Genomic DNA, 26,396 nt, shown 5'->3' on the forward strand with positions numbered 1-26,396 from the left:
ACCTTTATCAAGTGCTCTTTTTGTGGGCGTGTTGTACGACAAAGTTTCAGTCCACGTCATTCTCACTCAAGGAAATGTCAAGGTAAAGCTGTACGGGTCGTTCACATACCATATGAGAAGCACTTCTCATAAAACAGATGCTTTAAACACGTAAATACTTGTGTGTAAATGTTCATTACTAACCTTTCTGTGAACAGGATTTAATTATAACTGCAGATCAATGATAGTGTTTTCAGAAGCACCTATTGACCCGCCCACCACATTCCCTAAACCCAACCGATAGTGTTTTCAAAAGCACTGATTGACCCGTCCACCACCTTCCTTAAACCCAACCGATAGTGTTTTCAAAAGCACCGGTTGACACGCCCACTGCCTTCCCTAAACCCAGGGATGTCCAAACATGGTCCTGGAGGGACGGTATCCTGCAAAGTTTAGTTCCAACTCCAATCAGACACACCTGGGCTAGCTAATTAAGGTCTTACTAGGCATTCTAGAAACATCCATGCAGGTGTGTTGATGCAAGTTGGAGGTAAAATCTGCTGGACGCCGGCCCTCCAGGACCGATTTTGGACAGCCCTGCCTAAACCCAACCAATAGTGTTTCAAGCACCGATTGCCCAGCCCACCCCTTTCCTTAAACCCAACTAACAGTGTTTTTTAAAAGCACCCATTGACCCGCCCACTGCTTTCCCTAAACCCAACTGACAGTGTTTTCAAAAACACCAATTGACCCACCCACTATCTTCCCTAAACCCAACTGACAGTGTTTTCAAAAGCACTGATTGACCCACCCACTGCTTTCCCTAAACCCAACCAATAGTGTTTTCAAAAGCACCGATTGACCAGCCCCCTACCTTCCCTAAACCCAACCAATAGTGTTTCCAGCACCGATTGACCCGCCAACTACCTTCCCTAAACCCAACCAACAGTGTTTTCAAAAGCACCGATTGACCCATCCACTGCCTTACCTAAACCCAACCAATAGTATTTCCAGCACCGATTGACCCGCCAACCACCTTCCCTAAACCCAACCAACAGTGTTTTCAAAAGCACCGATTGACCCATCCACTGCCTTACCTAAACCCAACCAATAGTGTTTCCAGCACCGATTGACCCGCCAACCGCCTTCCCTAAACTCAACCAAGAGTGTTTTCAAAAGCACCGATTGACCCATCCACTGCCTTATTAAAAAAATTGTATTATTAAAATCCAAACCCATTAGTTGATTGAACATGTTAGAACACACTAAATACGACCTAGGCATGGATGCCAGATCCTGTCAGACAATATCTGTTTTTCTGGGTATCCAGAGCAAGTATTCAAATGACAAACAATGATCAAATCATTAAGTAATAATCAATCAAATGATAAAATGCTAATTATATAAATAATTAATAAACAAATTTTTTTATAAAATAATAAATGAAGAATAAATGAATATAAACAAAGGAAAATAAAACGCAACACAATTGAATGGTTGCTTTCTTTAAACAACACACACATCAGTTTGCCACAGGGATTCTCAGATCTGTACTTTAAATCTTCAAACAAGAGCTAACAATGAACAACTGTATTTTCATGAACACTAATAAAGATGGATAAATACTGTAACAAGTGTGTTGTGCATAGTTGTTTCATGCTAGTAAATACATTAAACAGCCAGCGTTAACTAATGCAACCTTATTGTTAAGTGTTTTGTTAAAACAGCAATCACAGGAGGCCCAATAATTGTGACTTCAACTATACATACAGTATATTTCTCATTGACCCAGTTCTTGTTTTTCTTTTTTAATGAAACTTAGGCTGTACTCCTTATACTTCTGCCTGCCGGTAATTACTATCACCGAACGCCCTCAGCTGCCATATCCAGCCTTACACCATATGTATTTCCAGTAAAGAGCTGATGAAAAGCTCCGATAACAATGCGAATCTCTAACGATCTCTTTTGTGCATCGCCTCAAGAAAGTTTCTCCACGGTCTATCACCCCCACACCAATCTCTGCGGCTCCCAAGGCAAATATGAGATGAATATGCAAAGTGCCGCCTCCATTATTACATTTCTCCTTTTGTTAGTTTTCTCTCTGTTGGGTTTGTAATTACGAGCTCTGGTTGCTGCCGAGAACAAAAAAGCGGTAAAGCAGGGAGTCCCGATGCAGTCGGTGAGCGATTGCTCTGGGCTTTCCTGGAAGTACAGACATCCGCATGCGTTTGATTAGAGCTCCCACAGTCGAGCTTAGTGAATGTATAAGTCAAGCTCAGATTTTAATATGGATGGGGGTGCGCAAAGCATCTCCGCTTTTCTGAAACTCTGGAGCTCTGGAATCGCATGGTGATTTTGCGCTTAATGATGTGTTTTATTAATGCGCATACACTCAGATGACAGGTTACTAATGGTAACGCAGCCTGCAGTAATGTTCAATTGATACTCTTGAGCCGAAGTAAATCCAGAGCCTTAGAAAGATTGTGAGGATGGATTCGGGAAACATTTTTAAAGGAATAATGAATCATATATATTTTTTTATTCATACTTTTTTAATTTATTTATCTTCCTCTTTTTCCAATCTAGTTTTGTTAAAGAAAAAAGAAGATATTTTGTAGAATGTTGGAAACCTGTAATCATTTTACCACTCCTCTAGAGGTAAACAGGTGAGCATTTTTGAATCTATTGAGTCGATCCCCAGGTCTGACTGGATCACTTTTAACTTAGCTTAGCATAGATCATTAAATCAAATTAGACCATTAGCATCTCGCCCATGTCAGCCTAGAAAATAGCAGCTTTTCAGTTTCCATTAGTCTTAGTACATGATGACTGAGAAGATCCAAGATTTAGGACGATTATCCAAACTCCAGTCATTTTTGAGCTAGATGCTACTGGTCTAATCTGATTGACCCCAGATTCTCACAGAAGTCAGTCAAGTTTGATGAAGGAAAAATCAAGGTTTGGGGTTGCATTCAGTATGGGGGTGTGCGAGAGATCTGCAGAGAGGATGGCAACAGCAACAGCCTGAGGTATCATGACATTTGTGCTGCCCATTACATTACAACCCATAGGAGAGGGACAATTCTCCAGCAGGATAGCGCTCCTTCTCATACTTCAGCCTCCGCATCAAAGCTCCTGAAAGCAAAGAAGGTCAAGGTGCTCGAGGAATGGCCATCTCAGACACCAGACATGAACATTATTAAGCATGTCTGGGGTAAGATAAAGGAGGAGGCATTGAAGATGAATCCAAAGACTCTTGATGTACTCTGGGAGTCCTGCAGGAACGCTTTCTTTGCCATTCCAGATGACTTTATTAATCAGTGATTTGACTCAGAGATGTATGGATGCAGTCCTCCAAGCTCATGATGGAGTCAGACACAATATTCATTCTGTCTCCACTGCAGCAGGACTTTATATTCTATACTGGACATTATTTCTGTTCAGTGATGAGACTTTTGTCTAAGCAAAGTAGGACCTTAGTGTCCTAATGAAATCATTCAAAATCGAGGCATGGTCATATTTTATTTTGGGTAAAATAAGCGTAATCTAGAGGCCTTTACCTTTCATATAATCCACTTCTGAAACCAAATGATCAACTAGAAGTCAAGTTATTATTTGTGGTTCCTAAGACTTGGATAGACAGCAAGACTTTTGACAAGTGTGTGTATATATATATATATATATATATATATATATATATATATATATATATATATATATATATATATATATATATATCCCAAAGAGACTGAAAAATAGACTTTTTATACAGCAGAATAGAAACATATAATAGGAAATACTGTGCGAACATATTCGATTTTGGTCATTAACTATAAAAATGACAGAAAAAAGTTGTTCTGTTTAAAAGTTTAAAGGTTGTTCTATGACTTGAACACACCCATGTCAAAAATGTAAATTTTGAATCTGTGTCTGTATTTTATGAGGCTTTTGTTTCCAACAAGTAACTTGACAAGCGCATTTAGCCTGCGATTTTAAGTTTTAGAAAAAAAATCTCCATGATTAGTTGATTTTGTTCACCCCAAAACTATTATTATTAACTTTTTTGCTAAAGTTACAAATTAACCACAATCTAATGTAATAATTTGTGTACTTTAATAAAGTTCCTAATTAATAATTAGAAACCCCTTATGATAAAACAGCACAGGCAAATCTCGAGGTTTCTCACAGCAAATTACTTGGCATTATTCTCTGCGCCACTCTTACTTCCAGCGGCATAATTTTAATTTCTTTAAAAAAAACTAAATTGGAAGCAAACACAATCATCAAACTCAAAACTAAACCCTGCCACTATTTAAACTAAACAAAAATAACTGCCACTTTTTAAAAAACACCATTTATAAATGAGTTGCTCAGTTTGCAGCATTTCGCATTAAAAAAACACAACCTTTAGCTGGCTGGAGAGTGTCAGCAAGAAGGATTGTCCTGTTTGTTTCTCCAGACGGCTCTTTGTAGTTGTTTGGTTCAAGCTCCTTTTCTGCATTAATGCAACAATATAAAGCAGGACTCCTGTTGTTCCGGAGGGACGTGAAGACTGAGTAATGAACCAATTAGCAAACACTGGAGTCAACAAACACCTGAGGGACTGTAGTCCACATGCAGCAGATCAAATCACATTCCTTTACTTATACAGTGGATTATAAAATACAAGGCACTCTGTAGACGATCAAAGTTGAAGTTGAAAGGGAAGATTTACTACATTACTGACATCAGCAACCTTCAGACAATCTAAGTTTATGTTTGGAGATGAAGAATCATTGTTGTCTAAAAGTTTCTGTATTATTTTTCAACTATAACAGTATCTAAATAAGTAATTGTGAGGAGGCTGGTGAGGAGTCCATTACAGTAATCCATCCTGCTGCTGATAAAAGCATGAACAAGTTCCTTTAAGTCTTCACTGGTCTTGATTTTACAGTGTATACACACAAATTAATGCATGTTTATACCTTGAAAAACAGATATAAGTAAGACACCTCAATCTCATCCATTCAGTCGTCATTATGTGATGTTAGACAATACTGGTCAAATGTGTTTTGAGAATCCAGTCGTTTTTTTATTCCTCCTCTGGCACTCGGAGAGCCAGCGCGGTCTGTCCATCTGGCCACAGTGTAACCTTTATCGTTATCCTGTTCGCTGACAGCAGTCGTGTGGAGCCATTATGGATGACAACATGCCTAGCAAAATGGCTTTTGGTTTTGCGAGCACATGGCTAAAGTGCGAACACAGACTGCCTGCATCTGTCTCGACTGCAAATGAACAATCCTGAAGGAGAACTTAGCCATATGGACAACAGCACCATCGCTAATGGCTTTCAGCGTGATTTCTGTATTAACCAGAAGCTGTGATGTTTCCAGGATCTGAATGTTGACGTGTGTGACTGATGGATCAGTCTTTTGAAGCCAGAGCGTTCTAGATTTATTCACAGACTATAAATTTTACATGCGCGCCTATAAATATCACATGACTAGCGATTATCTCAGAACTGCCTTTATGGGATGGCTGTAAAAACGGTGTTAATAGGACAAAAACCTGTCATGATTGTAAAGATATAATAGTATGATGCTTTGTAAGTTCTTGCTTGGTTCACTGGAGCAAATATATGTGCTGTAAGTGTTTATAGGATCATTAAAATGAATTAAAGGGGACCTGTATGACCCTTTTTATAAGATGTAAAACAAGTCTCTAATGTCCCAAGAGTGTGTGTGTGAAGTTTCAGCTCAAAATACCACACAGATAATGTTTTCTAACTCTCTGAAACTGACCCTTTTAGGCTTTATCAAAAGCATGCCATTTTTGGTGACTGCCCCTCTAAAATCAAATGAGATTGTGCTCTTTTTCCACAGAGGGCGGGGCTACAAATGCCTGTGTGTCAGCATAGTGGCAGATTCAAAAACAAGACTAATGTGCTATGTTAATGAGGGAGATAAGGTCTCTAGTGGGCGGGGCTTTCCCCCTCTGATGACACGTACAAAGGGAGAATGTCAATCAAAGTGTTTTTGCAGACTGAATTTATCAAGTGGGATTATAATAAATTTAATTAATTAATTTTGACTATTAGAGGCTGGTTATAATCACACACTTCTGCCACACAACTGTGTTTAAACCCCTGAAAAAGTGTTTTTTTTCACAATAGGTTGCCTTTAATATTTTTTCAAAGTAGGAATGAAGCAAAAGTGAGAAGTTTTAACTAATCTCGCCCATACCTATCTTAAAGTTGCCATATACTGCATCAATTCAATAAGTTAAATTGTTATCTTGTATCTAAATAGTATGTACAGAATTATTCGCCCCCCTTTAATTTTTTTTTTCTTTTTAAAATATTTTCCAAATGATGTTTAACAGAGCGAGAAAATTTTCACAGTATGTCTGATAATATTTTTTCTTCTGGAGAAAGTCTTATTTGTGTTATTTCGGCCAAAATAAAAGCAGTTTTTTAATTTTTTAAGATAATTTTATGGACAAAATTATTAGCCCCTTTAAGCTGTATATTTTTTCCATAGTGTACAGAACAAACCATTGGTATACAATAACTTGCCTAATTACAATAACCTGCCTAGTTAATTTAATTAACCTAGTTAAGCCTTTAAATGTCACTTTAAGCTGTATAGAAGTGTCTTGAAGAATATCTAGTCAAATATTATTTACTGTCATCATGGCAAAGAGAAAATAAATCAGTTATAAGAAACTATTATGATTAGGAATGTGTTTAAAAAAAATCTTCTCTCCATTAAATAGAAATTGGGGAAAAAATAAGCATGGGGATAATAATTCAGGAGCTTAATAATTCTGACTTCAACTGGATGAGCCTTGGGTAATAAAAACATGGTGTAGAACATGACCTATAGTATATGCAAATCTTCACGTCACGCAACAGTCTGCTTTGTGTTCTGATTGGTCTGTTGTCCACTGAGGTTTTAAACTCGCAGAATTTATCTAAGAACAAGGAAACAATGGGGTCTGATGCTCACGGTATGCCCATTTCCATACACTGAATCTTGATGATGTGCCTACACTGTAAAAAAAATCCTGGTTGCCTGAAATTTTTAAGCTGATTGAAAATTAACCTGATGAGTCCATTGAACTTCAATTATGTTAAACTGACTTAAAACAGTTTCCGTAACTTATAAAATTAAGTTAGAACATGATTAACTTAGTTTAATAAGTTACAATGAACTAAGGGCATCCGCTGCATAAAATATATGGTGGATAAGTTGGCGGTTCCTTCTGCTGTGGCAACCCCAGATAAATAAAGGGACTATGCCAAAAAGAAAATGAATGAACTATAAACTAAAAACATATGTATATAATTATATATATACTTTTTTACAGTGTAGGTATACCCTAGATTTTCTTTAAAGGACACCTTTAAAGTTTGGTAATTTGGTAAAAAGCTGGACTTATTGTGTTGTGACTCGGAATTGATCTCATCCCCATGTGTTCATCTTTTGAAGGTTTAATGTCCTCCTTCTGTATTTCAGGGGCATATCAGGAAAAAACTGCGGCACGATCGTCCTGTCAGCTGAAGAACTGGGCAACTGCAGGGTGAGTCTCCGTCTTCAGATAGTCTTTACACATGTGCACAGTGTTGTATTCATTCAAGGACGGACTGAAAATGCATTTTTAAGCAGATTGCCTGCAATTTACTCGGTGACCTTCAATTAAAAACACTCGGTCTCATTAAAGCTCACAGCGCCGCTGTGCACATAGAAAACAAGATCCTAGTTTATGAATTCATCCATGCAAGACCAAAAAAAAAAAAAAAAAGCAGCGACTCTTAACCACAGGAGCCTTTGAAATAGAAAAATACGATTTTATTTGAAAAGGTCATGGAGGATTGTGAGCATTTGTCAACATGCAGCATGATAAATTGTGAGGGAATGAAACCAATCGATGATTTATTTATTTTTTTGCACAAGCGGCCGTCGGGTTAGATGAAGGACATGTGTTGAGTCAAATGAAGTTCGCATCATCAGAACTGACATCTAATAAAGAGAGAGACCTTATTAAGACAGAGGCTGGACATTTTCAGCATCGCCCTCATTTACAAAGGTCAGTTCAGTCATAATATTAAAAGTCGAGAATACCTGTTAGTATGCACTACAGGACTCCAGTTCTGAATGGCATCGTTGAGTTAAGCATCAATACAAATGGTCAGTGGTGGAAAGAGTAAATCACTCTCGAATAAACGTACACGCGCAGGTAAAATGTAGTGCAAGAAAATGTTACATATAGGAGCAATATCAAGTGTAATATTGCGTTTATACAACAGTTTGGCGGCATAATTGTGTATCTAAAAACAATATCAAACATGGAGAGTCTCAAAAACCCTTTTGAATGAGGAACTACTTTCTTCCGTGTTGGATTCAAATCATAAGCTGACAGTTAAACAGTTGAGCGTGCATCTTTTAAACTTTAGGTCTGTAGTGTCTGCTTTTTGCTGGCTGTATGTGGGCAGAGTAATACACAAAGGGTGAAGAGGCTATACAGGTGCTGATATTACTTAAATGTATTATAGCTATCAGCCAATCAGATTCGAGAACCAGACAGAACGGTTGTATAAATATATATATATATATATATATATATATATATATATATATATATATATATATATATATATAGTTCAAGTCAGATTTATTAGCCCCCCTTTGATTTTTTTTTTTTTTCCTTTTTTGAATATTTCCCAAATGATGATTAACAGAGCAAAGAAATTTTCACTGTATATCTGAAAACAGTTTTTCTTCTGGAGAAAGTCCTTCCTTCTTTCTCTCCTGCTCTGCTGGCCACGCCCACTCCTCCCTCTGCTCGCAGCGCTCCACGCCCAACATCCAACATGGAGCATTTTTCAAACAAATTCTGAGGTAGACTTGAACTGAAAGAGGGGGGTTTAGTGGGGAGCTAATAATAATACTGTCCTTAAAATGATTTTATATATATAATTCTATACATTTTAAAGATTTTTTTTTCCTTTTTTAAATATTTCCCAAATGTTTAAAAATTTTCACAGTATGTATGATTATATTTTTTCTTCTGTAGAAAGTCTTATTTGTTTTATTTCAGCTAGAATAAAAGCAGTTTTTAATTTTTTTAAAAACTATTTGAGGTCAAAATTATTAGCCTCTTTAAGCTATTTTATTTTATCATTATACAATAACTTGCCTAATTACCCTAACCTGCCTAGTTAACCTAATTAACCTAGTTAAGCCTTTAAATGTCACTTTAAGCTGTATAGAAGTGTTTTGAAAAATAAAAATAGTAGTTCACGAGTGAGGGAAGGATGGAACGTGAGATTGATAGGTGAATCGGTGCAGCGGCAGCAGTAATGCAGTCAATGCACTGGTCCCTTGTGGTAAGGAAGGAGCTGATCTGTAAGGCAAAGCTCTCGATTTACCATTTAATCTACGTTTCTACTCTCACCTATTGTCATGAGCCTTGGGTCATGACCGAAGGGACAAGATCTCGGATGCAAGCGGATGAAATGAGTTTCCTTCGAAGGGTGGCAGGGCACAATCTTATGGATAGAGTGAGGAGCTCTGACACTCAGGAGGACACATAGAGTGAAGTCAGCTGAGGTGGCTTGGGCATCTGTTTCGGATGCCTCCTGGACGCCTACCTAGGGAGGTGTTCCAGGCATGTCCCAACCGGGAGGAGGCCTCGGGGAAGACCCAGGACTCGCTGGAGGGACTTTGTCTCTCGGCTGGCCTGGGAACGCCTCGGGATCCCCCTGGAGGAGCTGGAGGAAGTGTCTTGGAAGGTTCTCTCCTAAGACTGCTGCCCCCGCGACCCAAAAAAGCGGAAAAGCGGCAGAAAAGCAGCAGAAAATGAATGAATGAATGAATATATAAGTAGTAACTGTAAATGATAAAGCAATAAAAACTTATTCAAGTACATATACACATTTTTAAAGCTATTTTGTTTAGTATAATTCCAACACAATCTCACGGCATTACGTAACTTTTTCATTTAGTGGCTAATTCGTATGAATTCGTACGATCTAATTCGTACAATTTAGTACGATTTGCTTTTCCCCCAATGACGGTTGGGGTTAGAGGTGGAGTTAGGTGCCACGCCTCCTTTTTAAAATCGTACCATTTCGTACGACTGAACTCGTACGAATTCGTACGAATTAGCCACTAAACTGGCAAAACGTAAAATACTTACGTTTTCTCGTGAGATCAGGCTGATAATTCCATGACAAAATTACTAAAATACAGTCATTTGACTGGACATTTACTGCACTGCAAAGGGATATTATACAATTTTGGTTACATTGAACGTCATGGAGGTGAACACTGGATGTAATCAGCAAGATGCACATTGAAGGGGTAGTTCTCCTAAAAATTTAAATGTCCTGTTAATTTTCTCAGCCTTGTGCTGTACAATGTTTAGGTGACTTTTGTTTTCTTCATTGAACAGTAAAGATGATGTTTAGCTGAAACTGTTGTCCTCTGATATTAATATAACAGAGGTCAGCAGGATGGAAAAAAAAAACATGCATGCAAATCATAAGTACTACCTGCGGGTCCTGATGATGCACTGAGGTCTTATGAAGCGAAACGATCTCTCGGTGCAACACACACTGAATGCGTCATCATGTGATGAAGCGCGTATCGTGCATACTTCAGTGTACGTGTTTAGAGCCGTTTACCCAGGCTGTGAATAACCGGTAATGATGCTGAAAATAATGTTCAGTGGGATTCACCGCGCCATCATTTTGCTTCATAATGCACCTCAGTGCATTGTCAGGAGATGTACTGTAGGTACTCATTAGTATTTGCGTGGAAATCTTCACATGGTGGGAAGCGTGCATATTCCATACATAATCTTTACACAATTGCAAGAAAATGGGCATTACTTGGAATTCTGCATAAATTGGACGGAGGTTTTGTTCTGATCTTTTGATCTATTGTTAAGTCACAACAATAGAAAAACACAGTCTACGCACGCTACACAAATATTCTATATTTTCATGCTTCATGTTGTTTTAACATACAGTTAAAGGCAATATTATTAGCTCTCCTGTGACATTCATTTATTCATTCATTCATCTTCCTTCGGCTTTGTCCCTGATTCATCAGGGGTTGCCACAGTGGAAGGAATTGCCGACTATTCCAGCATACGCCTTGCACAGCGAATGCCCTTCCAGCCGCAACCCAGTACTGGGAAACACCCATACACTCTCACATTCACACACACACTCATACACTACGGCCAACTTAGTTCATATACAGTTAAAGTCAGAATAATTACCCCCCTTTGATTTTTTTTTCTTTTTTAAATATTTTCCCAATGATGTTTAACAGAGCAAGGAAATTTTCACAGTATGTCTGATAATATATTTTCTTCTGGAGAAAGTCTTATTTGTTTTATTTCGGCCAGAATAAAAGCAGTTTTTAATTTTTTAAACACCATTTTAAGGAGAATATTATTAGCCCCTTTAAGCTATATATTTTTTGATAGTCTACAGAACAAACCATCGGTGTACAATAACTTGCCTAATTACCCTAACATGCCCAGTTAACCTAATTAACCTAGTTAAGCCTAGAAATGTCACTTTAAGCTGTATAGAAGTGTCTTGAAGAATATCTGGTAAAATATTATTTACTGTCATCATGGCAAAGATAAAATAAATCAGTTATTAGAGATGAGTTATTAAAACTATTATGTTTAGAAATGTGTTGAAAATATCTTCTTTCCCTTAAACAGAAATTGGGGAAAAAATAAACAGGGGTCTAATAATTCAGGGGGGCTCAGAATTATTAGTCAGAATTATTAGCCCCCGTTTAATTTTTTCCCAGCTTGGTCTGCCTTGCCTTCGAAAAGCACATGCTCTCATGAATAATTAAGAAGCCGGCTCTTCTCATAGGAAAATATAAGAAAACATAAGAAATCTCTGCTATGAATAATAATGAGAAACCGACGTGTCATCACTCCACTAGCAGATTTGCACTACATCACCAATTTTGGTCCGCTCCAAAAATTATTTTAAAGCCAGAAGATGAAATTAGCTGGCAAAAGCTCAAATTATCCAGTTTTTCCCACAATTAAAGCTGAAAGGTGCTAACATTGTCTTAACTGATGCTCACAACACAATCTCACGGCAATTCGTAACTTTTTCATTTAGTGGCTAATTCGTATGAATTCGTACGATCTAATTCGTACAATTTAGTACGATTTGCTTATCCCCCAATGACGGTTGGGGTTAGAGGTGGGGTCAGGTGCCACGCCTCCTTTTTAAAATCGTACCATTTCGTACGAATTAGCCACTAAACTGGCAAAACGTAAAATACTTACGTTTTCTCGTGAGATCAGGCTGGATGCTCAAGACACATCTGGTTTATTGAACCTTTAAATAGATATTTTACCCAAATATGAAACATTTCTTTCTCTTGTCGAACACAAATGAAAATATATTGAAGAAAACAAAAAAAAAACTGTAATCATCCATAGTGTTTGTGTTTTCTACTGTGGAAGTCAATCGCTGTGTGTCATTTCAGAGGCTCTGAAGGATGCATTCAAAGGGCATATAAAAAAATCGAAGGCTCCTTCAAATGCGTCCTTTGTTTACCAAGTAGTGAAGGACACAATCGGTTTATCCTTTGCCTCCTCGAACATCCCAAGATTCATTGCGCACCGATAACGTCAGAACATTTTAATAGAAAACGTTGGATTAAATATATGAATAAGGTTTTATTTTCCTTGGATATCTAAACACATGTAAAAAACAAAAAGAGTATGAGATGTCTTACTAAAAAGTGATTTCATAGACTTTTTTTTAAACAAGGCTGGCATGAATGTGAAATCTGATTGGTTGGTTTAGACACTGAGGCCAATTTAAAGATGTAGTGTCTGTAAAGTGTGAGCAAGATTGTGAAATATCTCTTGGTTTTAGCATCTAAATCACTGACCACTTCTCTATATCATCTCCAAAAGACAGATTTTTCTGGCTGGAAATGAAAAACTGAGGTACAATCTGCTCTTGAGAAGCGATGTAATCAAATTTAGATCTGAAAGAAGAAGTCAATTTGGTGTGAAAGCGAGAATAATTCATAAGCTAATGATGTACGCGCGTGATTTGAGTCAGCTATCAACTCTCAGCAGGCGTTTTTTCAGGGGTCAATGTGAAGCAGAGGTTATCTGTTAATATTGTCAATCATTTTGGGGCTTTGCTGCTTTTATATGCTGAATTCTCCACAGAGACAAAGACAGTGCCGATACGCCCGAGGATGTTAGAAGAAGATCAATATTATCAATACTGTCTGTGTCCAATTTCTTTTCTCTTTTCATCACAGATAATATAGTGTGATGCTGCTGACAGACAGACACAGGCCTTGAACGTGGACACTCTGTTTAGTTTGCTACTATCTAGCAAATAAACACATCACATTGATGTAATAAATAAGAAGTATACTTGGTAATATATAAGATTAATTACTGCTATGCATTGTATTCAGTGTTGGATAAGTTACTACAAAAAAACATCACTAAAACAGTGTTAATGCTGCTTAAAATCCCTTAAAATCAAACACAATAGGAGTTAAACTTTAAATATGTTTAAATTTGAGCTTTATTAACATGTTATGCCCCTTTTCACAAGATCTAAAATAAGTTTCTGTTGTCCGTAGAGTGTGTGTGAAGTTCTAGCTCAAAATAACCCACAAATAATATTTATCAACTCTCTAAAACTGACCCTTTTTATGCTAATTGTGGCGTTTTAGTGACTGTTACTTTAAATTCAAATGAGTGCTCTATTCAAAAGAGGGAGGAGCTACAAACTCCTGTGTGTCAGCATAGTGGCAGATTCAAAAACAAGACTGACATCCTATATGCTAATGAGGTCGCTAGTGGGCGGGGCTTCACCCCTCTGATGGCAAGTACAAAGGGAGAATGTCAATCAACGTGTTTCTGCAGACTGTCTTGATTATAAAAAAGGTAACACTTTACAATAAGGTTCATTAGTTAATGCATTTACTAACATGAACTAATCATGAACAACACATGTACAGCATTTATTAATCATAATTGAACATTTACTAATGCATTAATAACATCCAAGTCCATGCTTGTTAACATTAGTTAATGCACCGTGAGTTAACATGAACTAACAATGAACTACTGTATTTTCATTAACTAACGTTAACTAACATGAACAAATACAGTAGTAGATGTATTGTACATTATTTGTTCATGTAAGTAAATTCATTAATTAACATTAACTAATGAACCTTATTGTAAAGTGTGACCATAAAAAAAAATTAAATGGATCGATTTTTACCACTAGAAGCTGGTTATATGTTTAAAACTCATATTTGTGTGTGTGTGTGTGTGTGTGTGTGTGTGTGTGTGTGTGTGTGTGTGTGTGTGTGTGTGTGTGTGTGTGTGTGGCTTTTGTCCCGTCTTAGTGGGCGGGGCCGCAGGTTTCAAATCTCCCGGGTTTGCGCGCGTAACTGCTTGTGTTTGGTAGATACGTCATTGCGAAACACCTAATGACTCGTTATCAAGACGACTCTTTTGAAGCACTATGAGTCGATTCTTTTATAGATGAATCAACAGTTTTAAACGCTTATGCCGAGTTCAGACTGCATGATTTTCAAAGTCGTCGTGTCACAGATGTTTTCACTCTGCATGACTATCTGGGCTAGCGTTTCGTCGCTGCTTTGTTTACACTGCAAGGACTTTCACATTGCATGACTTTACTATAGGAAGAATTGCCGACAAGTTCGTCCAAACTACGTCTCACAGCCAAAAACACGTAGTATATCTTTTGTTATTAACTACATAATGAGAAAGAAGCCTTTAATGGAGTAGAACATGTACATGTTTGCTCACCTGGGTTTAAAGGGAATTAGCCATTTCTCCTCAACGTTGATAATAAACTAATTTCTTTCTGTATGAAACGTCAAACAGACACGGGCGCTCCTGAGTCCTGTCAAAGCTCCACTAGTTTTTCCTCCATTTCGTGGGTCCAAATAAACCGAAAAAGAGCGCTTTAACTTCTCCCCCAGCCTCCCGCTGGCCTGCAGCAGGTAAACACACACGCACACACAAGTGAAAGCTGCTCTCTCATTGGCTGTAGGCGATCGCTGATGTTATTTTCAGTCAAAACTCATTTCACACGGCATGATTTGAATCGCCGACAGCTCCAGATATTCAGCACGTCAAATATCTCACAGGCATCGGCGACTCATCGGCGATTCTCTCAGATCGCGTCTTTGATAGTTCATACTGTGTGATTGTCACTCACGTGCACGAGCAGCGATTTGCCTGTGATTTCAGCCATTTGTTGGCGATTTCTCAAAACCTGTCGGCGAGCCAAAATCGGGGCTAAAATCACGCAGTCTGATCTAGGCATTACAGATTGAAGCCTTAGCTGGATATTTCACTTCACTTAGAGCTGTGTTACTCGCTACATGGAGTCATTTTCAAAAACCCATAATAAGGGCTCTTTAAAATAAAGTTGTTCAATGTTAATTAGCCTTTACTCTTTAACTAACTTTAACAATTGGACATGACATTGGATTTTAAGAATGCATTAGTAAATGTTGAACTATGATTAATAAACTCTGTACAAGTATTCTCCGTTATTAGTGCATGTTAGTAAATAGATTAACGAACATTAACTAATGAAACATTATTGTAAAGTGTGACCATTTAAATGATTAAATTTTAAATGAATAGTGTTTTTCTTGGTTCATTTTTACATGATTAAGAAGTATATTTATACGCAGACATGCAACTCACTGTGGAATAACATATAAACAAATACAGTATGTTTCAAACAATAGACATTTCAGCCTAGCCTTTTTCTGCAGATAATAATAGAAGAGGACTTATTTTTTCTTAATATTCACCCATTTGTTTTTGTTTTTATTTTACTCTACAAGGCATCGATGCATTTTATGAGCTTCTTCTATTGTTTTTTTTCTCTTCTCAAATGCTGTGTACAAATTAAAAGCTCCATTATAATTCTACCCCACACTGTAATGAGAACAGGAAAAGCCTTTATTGTTAGCATGCGAGCTAAAGGGATCTGAGTCGCTTCGCATTCACACATGCTCAAATTAAAGCTTTAGGGTGGGTTAAATATGGCCGGCGGAGCAAAAAGAACAACAAATGAAGTCTGCTATTGATCCGGAGAACAGAGACGCTGTAGAAAATCCTTTTGAGATTGTAATGAAGGTGTTTCACATGTCCAGTCACAGCGCTAACAAGACCACAGCACACTGGAGCATCACAAACACTTCACAGTAGCTGCGCTTGCATCCAAATCGACAGAATATTGCAGAAATGATTGACTGCATAAGCTCTGTTTACATTCCATGCATTTAATACTGTCAGTTCCAGGGAAAACAATACTGTAAATTATTATCAGATGTTAACACCTGACTTGTTGGGGTGTTCTTAAGATTATTAAACATTTATAATCCTGACGTGATACACTGCATGCTTATAACAGCTTATTAAGTGTCATAAATGCTAAGATGACATTGTTTGTTTTGACAACTTGACATAGATGCATTATTTTTGTCTTTGTCAAGAAAGCTTGACAATATCAAGACAACAAAACTTGTCATAAATCTGTCATAAACATGAATGTCATGAAGCCATTATAAATTTGTCATGAATTTTATAACAGCGTCATTAATAAACATATTTTGACCTTAATACTGTGGTACGAGCAGAATTTGCCGTTAAAACGTCATTAAATATTAATAACACTCTTATAAAACGATATAAAAGGGTAATGACACTTATAATAAGACATTTTAATGACAAATACAGTAAAAACATGATCACACATGACACAATAATGCCTCATGACAATTATGTTTATGACAGATTTATGACAAGTTATGTTGTCTTGGTAGTGTCAAGTTGTCACAACAAATATTATATATTTATTTATGTCAAGTTGTCATAATAATATCTAATTTGCATTTAAAATTACATCACTGAGCAAATGACACTTAATAACAGTTGTCATAAGCATGCATAACGTCTCATTCATGTCATGTCATGATTATTAAGGTTTTTATGAACACCCCTTCAAGTAAAGTGCTACCATATAAATGGAAGTTTCCAGAAGCAGGGAAACCATTATAGGCTTTTACTGTAGTGTTACTGCATAATACTAGAAGTACTAGTATACTCCGTCTAGCATCAATAAACATGCCACGTTCAAAGTCACTTAACCCCTTCAGACCTGAATTATGTTCCAAATTTAAGAAAAATGGGATGTCATGTGAAGTCCATTGTAATGGATGCAGGGTCTGAAGGGGTTAAATCATCTTTCTTCCCCATTCTGATGCTCGCTTTCAACTGCAGCAGATCGCCTTGACCATGTCTACATGCCTGAATGCATGGAGTTAGAGATCTGCGCGGGACTAAATTTTGAATCCCGCTCCCGCCCGCACCCGCCAGGTTTTAGCCCGAACCCGACCGCTCCCGCTTATATTAAGAATTTGTTGTCCCGCTGCCCGAACCCGCCCCGTTTTCTGGCCGCCGCGCCCGATCCCGCTAAAGAGCGGGGGGGAAACAAACCCGAAAATCACTCAGCTATACAGTCCAGACAGCCTATAACAAGCTGTCTGTATAAACACACACACACACACAGCACCAAGCACACACACACAGACAAAGCTCTCTCTCATACGCACGCGCGCAGTAACACACATACACAAGCACCAAGCAGACACACAGGCGTTTGCTGTTATATCAACTCAAAGGGTTGTAATACCATGTATCAAGTACCAATGTAATACCAAAAGGTTTATATAAAGGTATATAAATACTGAGTCCAGCTCCGGGCAGCAGCGCACATTACTCTCGGGCCGATTCTGGCGCGGATGCGGCAGCGTCGGCTGGCTTACGGCTGTCACATCTGGCCCGATTGATTCGAGCCGGAATCGGGCAGTGAGTCCACAAGCATTCGAGTTCGGGAGCCGGGCCGAGTGGTAAGTCTCCGGCAGGCGAGAATCTAGACGGAACTGGCCCGAGTGTATTTTGCTATCTGGAAAAGCTCTCTCTCTCTCTCTCTCTCTCTCTCTCTCTCTCTCTCTCTCTCTCTCTCTCTCTCTCTCTCTCTCTCTCTCAGTTCAGTTCAGTTCAAGTTGCTTTATTGGCATGACATTAAGTACAGTATTGCCAAAGCATTTCAAATATGAAACATATTAAAACCATTGAAAATAATAATTAATAGTAAAACAGATAAGATATAATGACACACACAAAAAAAAACAATATATTTGATAAATATAATAATAATAATAGTAAAAAGTTAAAATTATTTAAATAAGACACATATTTACATTAACCATTTCTTATGGTGTGTAGGGTATATACATATTTTGCAGCTAGTCTAAATGTCAATTCGTCCTCTCCGAGTAAATGGTTAAGTTTTTCTGAGTCATTTAAATTAAAAAATGAACTGATCAATGTTTCAAATTGGGGGAAAAATATTTCTCTAGTCGTGGTGTATTTGGGGCAAAACAGAAGGAAGTGTGTCTCATCCTCTCTTTGGTTTGTGTCTTGGTTTGTGTCTTGTTGTCTTGTTGTTGTCTTGTTGTCTTGTTGTTGTTGTTGTCTTGTTGTGTCTTGTTGGTTTGTGTCTATTGTGGTTTGGTTTGTTTGTTTGTGTTTGGTTTCTCTCTCTCTCTCACTCTCTCTCTCTCTCTCTCTCTCTCTCTCTCTCTCTCTCTCTCTCTCTCTCTCTCTCTCTCTCAACCGCGCGCACGCGCAGTAACATACACACAAAAAAAAAAAGAAAAAAAAACATACACACACACAAGCACCAAGCACACACACAGGCAAAGCTCTCTCTCTCATTTGCATAGCAATATCCGCGATATTGCTAGACAGCCCGCTCCCGTCCCAAATTAAACCCGTTACTGACCACTCCCGCGATTTATTCGGAAATTTATTTATGGAATGCAGACCTCTACATGGAGTTGCTGCCATGTGATATATTTAGTGCTTAAATTAATGAATTAGTGTACAGTTACACCCCCGGTCACCTGCATCACTGAGTAAAACCCTCTGTCTGATGTTCTCACAGTGTGTTTTACGCTGGCAGAGGCAGAATGTCAGGCTTCTTTCCCCTTTACAGCCTAGCGTTCAAGAATGCAGAACACATTTATAAGGCTTTGGGGCATTGATGAGACCATATGGCATTATTCTGCATCTGCAGCGGTGTGTTGTGTTGTGTGGGTGGAGATTGCATTCGAAATTCATGTGCATCCTGAACTTTCCACCCCTCTCGTAAAGTGCCCTATTTAGGGCGTCTTGGCTTCAGGCAGATATTCATACCGCCTCGTTTTCAGCGGGTGTCACAGATGATTTCTGCTGAGAGCCCTAAAGCTGCACTTAAAGTGTTATGTGGCTCTAGAGCTGGCAGATTCCTGAAGGTTGTCATGTGAAAAGGCATCATCCGCCACTGGGCTTTTTATGGGCGGGCGATGGAGGGAATGTGATAGTGCTAACGCTATCTGGACGGCTCCAAACACCAGGTTTGAGGTGTTGTAATAAGGCTGAGTGACTCCAAGAAGAAAGAACTTAGAGAATATGTTGATATAGCAGTCCGGGAATAAGCCTGCAGAGCAAACGCACATTTAATTGCTCTGGCTTGGGGTGTATGATAAGTGTGAAGGCGCACACATCTGCTGTAGTGCGTCATGGGAGCTCGCAACAACAAAGTTTGTTTACTAAGAGCGATGTAGTGCTGTGAAGATAACAGGACTAGCTAATATCTGGAGTCCAGCGCAGTTATCGCTCACACAAGAGAATCTGCCAAACGCACTACACAAAAGCTTGCTTCTGATTGGCTCTGTCATCCACTTGGAAAAACATGTTGACTTACCGTTAAGGCCATTGATGGTCTGAATCAGAGCTGTGTTGTTTAATTGTAAATAACGATGTGCAAATAACTAGACACACTTTACTTTAAGGTACATTTCTTGGTATTGGTGGCACGGTGGCTCAGTGGTTAGCACTAAGTCATAAACACATAGCTGACAAAAAAGAAAACAATTGGAGTGTACAATAACCTGAGGATTATTTATTTACAAGATGGTGCCAAACAGTCAAAAACTCAAAGCAGACGGAAATTAAAACAGCTGATGGAGTATACACTAACCTGCGCATTATTCACTCACAATATGGCGCCAAACAGGTAAAAAAATGCAAAGTTGACAGAAATTAAAACAGCTGATGGAGTATACACTAACCTGTACATTATTCAGACACTAGATGGAGCCAAACACTCAGAAATACAAAGCTGACAGAAACTAAAACAGCTGATGGAGTATACACTAACCTGTACATTATTCAGACACTAGATGGAGCCAAACACTCAGAAATACAAAGCTGACAGAAACTAAAACAGCTGATGGAGTATACACTAACCTGCGCATTATTCAGACACAAGATGGTGCCAAACAGACAAAATCATAAAACTTAAAGAAACTATACTGGCTGAACGGAGCACATACTAACCTATGTATTACATAACCAATTTTTAGTATTCCAGACAGCCATGTAATAATAGCTATAAAGGTCGCAGTTTATATCAAGGTTTTTGTTGCGTAATATACAACACCAGATAATGTCTCTTTAAACTATTAAAATGTTCATAAAAGTCACTTTTTCCGACCTGCAGGGCTTCCAAAGTTGTCGGAAGATCAAGATCCCATAATACATTTCAAAAGCATAAACAAATGGGGAAAAATCACAAGATACAGACAATTGCTCTTATTTTACGAATATTTTTTTACAGTGTAGCGAATATAACAATAATGACAATACTGGGACTGTACATGATGATGAATTACAATCTGAAATAAAGACTCCTAAAATGCAGCAAATGCATTCATAATTTCTTAGAGGACGATTCCCAGAGGAAGTGAAAATTGATTTTAAGAGTGCTCAGTGAAGGCAGAGCTGAGAATTAACCAAAAATTCAGACATGTTCATTTGAAAAGCGTCAATCAACAGCAGAGAGAGAGTCTGACCGCTGCTGTCAGACGGAGGGATTTAGTGAGTCATTTTAAATGGACAGGAAACGAAAGTAAGACTCAATTAAGGATTCCTTTGTTTGCCTACAATAAAGACAAGCTGCTTTTGGTCTGTGCACAAGGACAGATGCTGAAAGCAGTGCTGAGGAGTCAGATGTGTTCAGTGTTTGGGTCGAAAAAAGAGACACTAGAGCTACACTGTAAAACCCAAAAAGTTAAGGTAACTCAAACCATTTGAGAAAAACCGGTTGCAACAAACCATTTAAGTATAACTATAACTAATCCTAATGAGTACTGTGAACTTAATCCATTTGAGTAAATGAAGCAATTTAAGCACATCAAATGAAGAGAACTCAAACCAACTGAGTACTGTAAAACTTTATAAGTTAAGGCAACTCAAACCATTTGAGGAACCATTTGAGTAAAAAAAAAACAAATCTATATGTGTACTGTGAACTCACTCCATTTAAGTTGAAGTAATGAGGTATTTAATTAACCCATTGCTTTCAACACTGAGTTCAAAACTCTTTTCCAATGAGTAGAATTAACTTTCAGTCAATTTTTAGTTAACTACACTCAATTTATTTGATAAATATGACTGTTGGGATTTACAGTGTACTACACTTTGTTTAGCTCATATGGTTGAACATATACCCCCACAGTCCAAACACATGTGTTATAAATTGGCCGTAGTGTATGACTGTGTGTGTGTGTGTGTGTGGGTGTTTCCCAGTACTGGCCTGAAGGGCATCTGCTGTGTGAAACATATGCTGGAATAGTTGGCGGTTCATTGACCCCTGATGAATAAGAGACTAAACTGAAGAAAATGAATGAATGAATGAATGAATGAATGAATGAATGAATGAATGAATGAATGAATGAATGAATGAATGAATGGATGAATGAATGAATGAATGAATGAACTAGCAGCTATTTGAAAGTTACATTTTCACAGGAGGGCAAATAATTTTGTATGTAACTGAAACTCAAGTTAAATAAAAACTTTATATGTTAATATATGTTAACTAAAAATGTTTTTTTTCCTTATGGCTTCTTTATAGGACAGTGCAACCATGCAGTTCTGTGCCAACAAACTGGACAAGAAGGATTTTTTCGGGAAATCTGATCCCTTCATGGTCTTCTACAGAAGCAATGAAGATGGCACGTAAGTGTCCAGTGTTTCAATAAAGCAATAGCTTTTTGACAGGAAAAGGGACGGTTCACCCAAAAATGTTAATTAATTTCATTTACTCAGTTTTGATTGACTTGTTCCAAACCAGATTGATAAATATTTTTTTCTGTTTTCTGTTAGACACATTACATGATATTTTGAAGAATGTTTAAAACTTTGAACTATTGACATATATATGTATATATATATATTTATATATACATATATGTGTGTGTGTGTGTGTGTGTGTTTATGTATATATATATATATATATATATATATATATATATGTACATATGTATATATATATATATATATATATATATATATATATATATATATATATATATATATATATATATATATATATATATATATATATATATATATATATATATATATATATATATATATATATATAAAGCAATATATAAAGTAATATTGTACAACAGTCTTTTTTTATTATATAATATTAGGCAGCACGGTTTCCCATATTGGTTTATGGCTGGAAGGGCATCTGCTGCGTAAAACATATGCTGGAATATTTGGTGGTTCATTCCGCTGTGGTGATCTGTAATTAATAAGAGATTAAACTGAAGGAAAACGAATGAATAAATATATATATATATATATATATATATATATATATATATATATATATATATATATATATATATATATATATATATACACACACACACACACACACAATATTTCTTTTTTCCCGTATGCATGTACATGGTTAGAAGTTTCAAACATTCTTCAAAATATCTTCTTTTGTGGTCAACAGAATGTAGGCCGACACAGATTTTGCTCCCACAGACATCCACACAAACTTTTTACTGACACATTTTTGAGCCCATCATTCAATCTATTTATTTCCTTTGTAAATGTGTGTAAAAATATGTATTTATTCTGTTATGTTATTCCGTTATATGCTTATTTCAGTCATAGTATTAAATACTATACAAATGTGTCGATAACATGTTTACAGTACAGTTTGTAAAGTTATATATTCTGTCATTTTGTAAATATATCATATTAAAAAAATACTGTAGTTTTGTTTAGCGAGCAAATTGTTCTAATGGAATTTGCGTTGTAAACCTTCCTTTTGTGTGTGTGTTTTTTATTTGTTTGTTTGTTTGTTTGTTTGTTTTAAGCTCCTATATTTTTAAAATCATTATACCTAAATTTATTAATTTAATTTTTTGCAAAATTCTGTGAACAAATACACTCATAAAATCACTTTGTTTAGACTACTTAAATAAAATGACAAGAAACAACACAATTCTTAAGGGTTTTTGGGACAACCTAGCTGGTTTATGTTCAAACCACTTACTTTTTTTAAAATAGTTTGTTAACTTTATTAAATTATTTATTCTGTGTGATTTGTGAGTCGTTTTCCTCATGGTAGCCAAAAAAATGTCTCATTGTGAAAATATACTGGTATTGCTGTACTCGTGGGGACGTTTGGTCACTACGCTGTCCTGTACGATAAGCCTCACCTTCTAACATATGTATAAAATAAAGACGTGTATCTGAAACATACATCAAAATATCTTCTTTTGTGTTCAACAGCAAACAAATAAATGAAAAAAACTGCTTTGGAACAAGTGAAGGATGCATGAGAGGATGCAAGATTTTAATTTAGGCTTAAATGATTCCTTTAAAAGGAATATTTTCCCATGATCCTCAGCTCCGCCCTCAGCTCGTACTGTGAACCTGGCAAAACATTTCTCCGCTCCGTTGGAGATTTATGGGCTGGAAATGACTCCTCGTCCATGTGTGTGTGTTTTCCTCTATCCTAGTGTTACCCAGAGTGCCTCATCAAAGCCTCTTCATTTAAGTGACCGGGGATTCATGTTTTCAAGAGCCGGGGTGTATAGTTTGCCCATTTTGCCTTTCAGTGCAAAAATAAATAAAAAATCCTCAACGGAGCAACTCAAAAAAAGCCTAGCAGAGGCTCAGACGAGTGCTGGAACAGGTTTAATGATGCTCCTGGGTGCTGATGAAGGGCTAATTATCAAATGTTCAACTCGAGCATGGCTTTTGGAGTTCGATAATTGGACTTAAATGCTATTTGAAAGCTTACACAGACCGTTTTTGTATTAATTTTTGGATTGATTTACAGCTTTTTGTTTATCGATCCTGCAGTCTGTATGGCCGGCAAGTTGAATGAGATATTATATTTGAGTTTCCTCTGAAGTGTTGTGTTTCTGTTGGTTTCTCTACATGAAGGTTTACCATCTGCCATAAAACAGAAGTGGTGAAGAACACACTCAACCCTGTTTGGCAGCCGTTCACCATTCCAGTCAGAGCGCTCTGCAATGGAGACTACGACAGGTAGAACACACACAAATGCACACACAAAGAGAGAGAGACACATACAGACACTGACACACACATAGAGGGTCCTATCATAAACCCTGCGCAATAAGGCGCAAGATGTGTTTGGCGTGATTTGTTGCTTTTTTCAGACCGGCGCAACTGTCATTTTCACGTTTCGCGCTGCGTTGTTTAAATAGCAAATTCATTTGCGCCACTTTGTGGACTAATTAGTGTGCTGGTCTGCAAAGGAGGTGTGTTAAGGCGCATTGTTGGCACGTTACTATTCTCAGAAACTGAAGTAGACCATACTGTTGACCAACTAAAAGCTGCCCTAAAGTCCTTTATAGGTCCTACGCCTGTGCAGGTCCAACTGCTTACACATTGCTGAATACACAAAGGATGTGCAGGGATACACAAATATTTTTATATATGAAAATAATTAAAGGCAGTGGCGCAGGAGGTAGTGCTGTCGCCTCACAGCAAGAAGGTCGCTGGTTCGAACCTCGGTTCAGTTCAGTTTGCATGTTCTCCCTGCCTTCGCGTGGGTTTCCTCCGGGTGCTCCGGTTTCCCCCACAGTCCAAAGATATGTGGTACAGGTGAATTGGGTAGGCTAAATTGTCCGTAGTGTATGAGTGTGTGTGTGAATGTGTGTGTGGATGTTTCCCAGAGATGGGTTGTGGCTGGAAGGGCATCTGCTGCGTAAAAACTTGCTGGATAAATTGGCGGTTCATTCCGCTGTGGCGACCCCAGATTAATAAAGGGACTAAGCCGACAAGAAAATGAATGAATGAATGAATGTTACAAAAATGATTATTTTCTACATAAATATAAAAAACACTGCCTCATCTCAGGGGGCTTTTTCAGATTCTTCATGGCAATCTGCATGTGTATAATGTTATTGTTATCAGTATTGTATATTATATTAATATTTATATTTGTTTTAATAAAAACAAGTTTAGATTTGTCCTCTTGTCAGGTTTTGGAGATGTCTGCATCTCCATTTGGGGCATAAGAACAGGACGTGTGTTTGGATATAACCAGTGATTAATTTGTAAATTGATACAATTCTGGAACAAAACCAGGGAAAAAAAAGTTACCGTGACCAACGTCCGCCACTCAATTTCAGTTTATCCGGAACAAGACGCTGCTAAGCAGTTAATACAAAAAAAAAAAATTATCACATTTCTGAACGAACTTTAATTATTTTGTGCAATATAACCTTATTGTTTTAACAGGTAAAAACAAACAAACAAACATGTAGCTACAAACAAATCATACGAAACATCAATATCTAGTTTACTAACACCACTGACATTCAGCCCACAGTTACCTCTTCCATCAGGTTTTCTGTCTGACTTGATACCGGAATGCAAAACACAAATATCTGACATTTCCCGAAACAGGATCCGGCAAGATCCAGATCAAATTAAGCACTGGATATAATGACCACACTTCAATATTAATGTTCATTTATTCATTTGCTGGAAAATAAAACTTAATTTAGGACTAGCTTTGAAACAAATCTTTGCGCTTAAACAATATTAAATATCTATGTTAATAGATGTCTTTAGTGAGTTTCCACCATCTCCTCACTCCACCAAAGTAAAGGAGTAAAAGTAAAGAGAAAGTAAAGAGGCTGAATGGAGGAGGCTCGTTCTTTATCCTCGCGCTGCAGATGCTCTGTTTAACGTTTTTCTCACTAGTGAAGCGTTTAGTTTTTCTACTTACAAAGTCCACCATGTAAATAGCAAATGCGCCATGGCACGGCGCAACTGACTCTTAAAGGGAATGAGAGAGTAGACTCTGGTTTAATGCACATTATGCTCAAAACACACCCTTAAGAGAATAAGCACAACCCTGTTAGACCATGCGCCGGGGCGCAGAGCGTATT

At 37.4% G+C, this 26,396-nt stretch overlaps 1 protein-coding gene across 2 annotated transcripts in view; it reads left to right on the forward strand.

Moving 5' to 3' along the window:
- The window catches only part of cpne5b (copine Vb), a 219,343-nt gene that overhangs the window by 132,950 nt on the left and 59,997 nt on the right, over positions 1-26,396 (forward strand). For both annotated transcript variants that reach the window (XM_017358211.4, NM_201028.2), the window contains 3 exon segments: positions 7,476-7,539; positions 22,067-22,170; positions 24,415-24,519. In XM_017358211.4, coding sequence (XP_017213700.1) covers positions 7,476-7,539; positions 22,067-22,170; positions 24,415-24,519 — 273 coding nt within the window.

This window comes from Danio rerio, chromosome 11 (genome assembly GCF_049306965.1).
Source record: "Danio rerio strain Tuebingen ecotype United States chromosome 11, GRCz12tu, whole genome shotgun sequence".
Taxonomy (NCBI): Eukaryota; Metazoa; Chordata; class Actinopteri; order Cypriniformes; family Danionidae; genus Danio; species Danio rerio.